The sequence below is a fragment of the Strongylocentrotus purpuratus genome, unplaced genomic scaffold, assembly GCF_000002235.5.
Source record: "Strongylocentrotus purpuratus isolate Spur 01 unplaced genomic scaffold, Spur_5.0 spur5_scaffold_20, whole genome shotgun sequence".
In the NCBI taxonomy this organism is placed as follows: Eukaryota; Metazoa; Echinodermata; class Echinoidea; order Camarodonta; family Strongylocentrotidae; genus Strongylocentrotus; species Strongylocentrotus purpuratus.
Window position 1 is genome coordinate 15,410,107 of NW_022145606.1, and position 3,168 is coordinate 15,413,274.

At 44.3% G+C, this 3,168-nt stretch overlaps 1 protein-coding gene across 1 annotated transcript; it reads left to right on the forward strand.

Annotated features, from left to right (window-relative positions):
* Positions 1-1,284: 1,284 nt before the first annotated feature.
* LOC100889924 lies at positions 1,285-2,751 on the forward strand. The gene has a single exon (XM_003724533.2). The coding sequence runs from the start codon at positions 1,285-1,287 to the stop codon at positions 2,749-2,751; it is 1,467 nt and encodes a 488-aa protein (XP_003724581.1).
* The last annotated feature ends 417 nt before the right edge of the window (positions 2,752-3,168 follow it).

Below are 3,168 nucleotides of genomic sequence, written 5' to 3' on the forward strand. Positions count from 1 at the left end.
ATATGACATGCTGTCAATTCACATTCCTGAGTAATTTTTACGACAAACATGAAATAAAAATGACATAATGTTTTATAACATGTGATCGCCAGACTGTGCAGACACACACCTTTTTTGAGCTCTTCATTTTCCTTTGGATTTTGCTCTTTTAAGGAAGTTTACTTGTTCATCTTTTCACCAGATGACTGATCTAACATCATAGAATCTACTGGACAAATTTCAGAATTTTTACTGGACATATTTCTAGTGATTCTCCTCAGTTTTCAGAAACATTTTGGACTCAGAAGTATATAGTTGAATGTACACTGCATATACCATCTTGGACTTGCCCGGTCAAGCGAGTAAGTAGATGACAAAGTACTCTTTAGCCACCTGACAAGTTGAGCCTACTGTAGCAGTGTACCACTCAATAGATGGTATTAAAGGCTTATGGCCAGCATTAACTAATCATTACAATGGATCCAGCCAAACTAGTTGTATTCTTGATCTTTACTGCCCTTCAACTTCATGCTCAGCAAGGCCTATGTGTAGATACACATATTAATCAGGCAAGCTATGGAAGTAGAAATACGGGAATGCAAAAAAGGATAGTTTTATTAAAATATGCAGGACATAGTACCCTTTACTACGCCAACACTACAGCAACTTTTAGATCGAGTATTCTCAAATGCGGAGACATCGATCCAAACCCTGGTCCTTTGGAGCAACACCACCATCGGTACTCTAGTAACGATCTTTATGAGCTAAGAGATAAATGCACTAATCAGAAGGTGCCCCCTCACACATGGAGGGTGATTAAAAATCTTCGAATCAACCCTAGGCCCATATGCCGTCGAGGTAAACGAGGTGGGGCTAGGAGATCTACCCATCTAGTGGAATCTCCGGCTTCTCACAATATCCCGGTGATTGTCCGCCCAAGACCAGTTGTGAATAGGTTGCAAAGACAGGAACCAAGTTATATGAAAAAAATTCAGCTGGTCCAGACTGAACCCAAAGAGAAACCTAATGCAAGGTCGGTACCTGTCCTACCGTCAGTTTTATTGTGCAATGCTCGTTCTCTCAACAATAAACTGGACGAATTATCTGTTATTGTTCGGGAACACGATATCGATATATGTTCAGTAACAGAGACATGGTTTAATCATGACCAACCGGAGTCATCATACAGCGTTGATGGTTACCAAGTCTTTACCAAGTCTCGGTGTTCTCGCAGGGGTGGTGGTGTCGCTATTTACGCGAAACATAGCATTGACCCCAAACAGGTGACTATTATTCCAGTTCCAGATGAGCACGAAGTTGTATGGGGTCCATTTTCGACCTCATCGATTACCGCGTCGTGTCAGCAGTATCTACTTCGGTGCAGTGTATTCACCCCCAGGAAACGCCAATGAGTGCGATCTAATACAGTACCTCATTCGGAGTGTTGACATCATCAAAACTGCGCATCCCTATGCCGGTGTTGTAATCCTCGGTGATTTGAATCGCATGGACATTTCCCAAATCCTCAGTGGATGTCACATGAAGCAAGTTGTCCGGACCCCGACAAGAGGTAACGCGATCTTGGACCAAATCATAAGCAATCTCGATCTCTTTTACCAAGAACCATCTTTGTTATCCCCCATTGGCCTTGCCGACCACAACATTGTAATCTGGCTACCCAAAGAAGTCAATAATAGACCACGCAATAAGGCTAAAAAACGGATTGTCCGACCAATGAAAGACTCGGACATAAGAGCTTTTGGTGAGTGGATAACTCACAACGACTGGCGAGATGTTCTTGCCGAGTCTCAGCCGCAAGCCATGTGTGATCACTTCTACCAAACGCTGCAATCAAAGGTGGATGTGCACTTCCCAACAAAGTCAATTAAACTCCATCCGACTGACAAGCCTTGGATAACGCCCCGTACGAAAGAGCTTATTAACCAAAGACAAATAGCATTCAGCAACAACTCTCAAGGAGCTTGGAAATCTCTACGCAAACAAGTCCTTCGCGAAATCTCTAGAGCAAAACGCTTTTTCTATCGCGATCGTATCCAAAATCTTAAGAGCGATAACCCCTCATCTTGGTACAAGAACATTAAAGTCATGTCTGGTCATTCAAATTCGCAAGCAGACATAATCCGAGTTCCGACTGTTGAAGACAATGACCCAGTGAAAATAGCTACCGCCATTAATGAATTCTTTGCAAATGTTAACGTTGATATCCCCGAACTACATTTGAGAGACCTACCATCGTACCTGCCAGCCCAAACACCGCCCCCACATGTTCAACCGTGGGAAGTCATGAGTGAATTGAAGAAGATCAAGCCTGGCAAGTCAAGCGGCCCTGACGGCATTCCTGGACGCCTCGTTCGGGAATTTGCTTGCGAACTCTCAATTCCCCTGTCAGGGATACTAAATGCATCCTATCAACATAACAAGGTCCCAACCCAGTGGAAACAGGCAATAATTGTCCCCATCCCTAAAGGTCCTACATCTGCAACTTTGGATAAACTGAGGCCTATATCCCTCACCGACCACTTTTCCAAAATTGCTGAGTTGTTTATAACCAAGCTTCTGTTACGCGACATTAACCCTCATTTGGACAAACACCAATATGGAAGCAGACCGAGCCTCTCAACTACCATTTGCATCGTCGACCTAATCAACTACCTTGCTAAATCAGCTGAGAAACCTCGGAACTGCCACTACCGTAGTATGCACCGACTTCAGCAAGGCATTCGATCGGGTCAACCACACTATCGCGATTAAGAAGCTTATTGATCTTGGTGCCCGCCATTCGATTCTTCCTTGGATCTGCGATTTTCTGACCGACCGCCAAACCTGTGTTCGTTACCATGGTTCACTTTCGCCCTGGAAGAAGATTCATGCTGGCGTCCCACAAGGCACACGCCTAGGTCCTGTTGTATTCTTGGCCCTTATTGATGATGTAATGCGTGATTCTTCATCAACGAGTCACTGGAAGTACGTCGACGACATGTCCATTGCCGCCTCGCACGATGCACGCAACCAGCCACGTGATATCTCCCGTTCACTATCCACTCTTAGGATTGGTGCCAGAACAATTACGTTAAACTCAACACCAAGAAGTGTTCAATCATGCGATTGTCCTTCAGTAAAGTCCAACTACCCCCACTAGGAGTACTTATTGATAATGTCCCCCCTGAA

Excerpts from the sequence above, each read along its gene's own strand:
- LOC100889924 (XM_003724533.2), top strand. The coding sequence starts at position 1,285 with ATGAGCACGAAGTTGTATGGGGTCCATTTTCGACCTCATCGATTACCG.